Source organism: Penaeus monodon, chromosome 15, assembly GCF_015228065.2.
Source record: "Penaeus monodon isolate SGIC_2016 chromosome 15, NSTDA_Pmon_1, whole genome shotgun sequence".
Classification (NCBI taxonomy): Eukaryota; Metazoa; Arthropoda; class Malacostraca; order Decapoda; family Penaeidae; genus Penaeus; species Penaeus monodon.
In genome coordinates, this window is record NC_051400.1 from 24,897,858 (window position 1) to 24,898,227 (window position 370).

Below are 370 nucleotides of genomic sequence, written 5' to 3' on the forward strand. Positions count from 1 at the left end.
GCCATTCCTTGGGAAATCCACAAACATGCTGCTTGAACCCAAACCCTCTTCGGATCACCACAGTTAGCCAGTTGGGTGCCCTGCCCCTGGTCCCCTGTCCGATCACCACGGACTTACTCTCAACGCAGCATTTGTCACAACCTGTTTTCTTAGTATCTGATATTATGTTTTGCCTTTACAGTTTTTCATGTAATAGCAAGTTAATTTTTTTTTTAATCTTAATTTCAGACAAGCTAGCCAAAGGCGTAGAGGGATGGGGGGAGGAAGAGGACCATGGCGGAAGCAGCAGTTCAGATGACGAACAGCTGAGCCACGTGAGGAAAAACAAAAAGAAAAAGGGATCAGGAGGGTTTCAGGTAAGTCTTGTTCA

General features: G+C 45.7%; 1 protein-coding gene across 1 annotated transcript in view; it reads left to right on the plus strand.

Annotated features, from left to right (window-relative positions):
• LOC119581834 (ATP-dependent RNA helicase DDX54-like) overlaps nt 1–370 on the plus strand; it is a gene marked incomplete in the record, with an annotated part of 17,282 nt that overhangs the window by 1,035 nt on the left and 15,877 nt on the right. Inside the window, 1 exon segment of the mRNA XM_037929975.1 lies at nt 229–356. Coding sequence (XP_037785903.1) covers nt 229–356 — 128 coding nt within the window.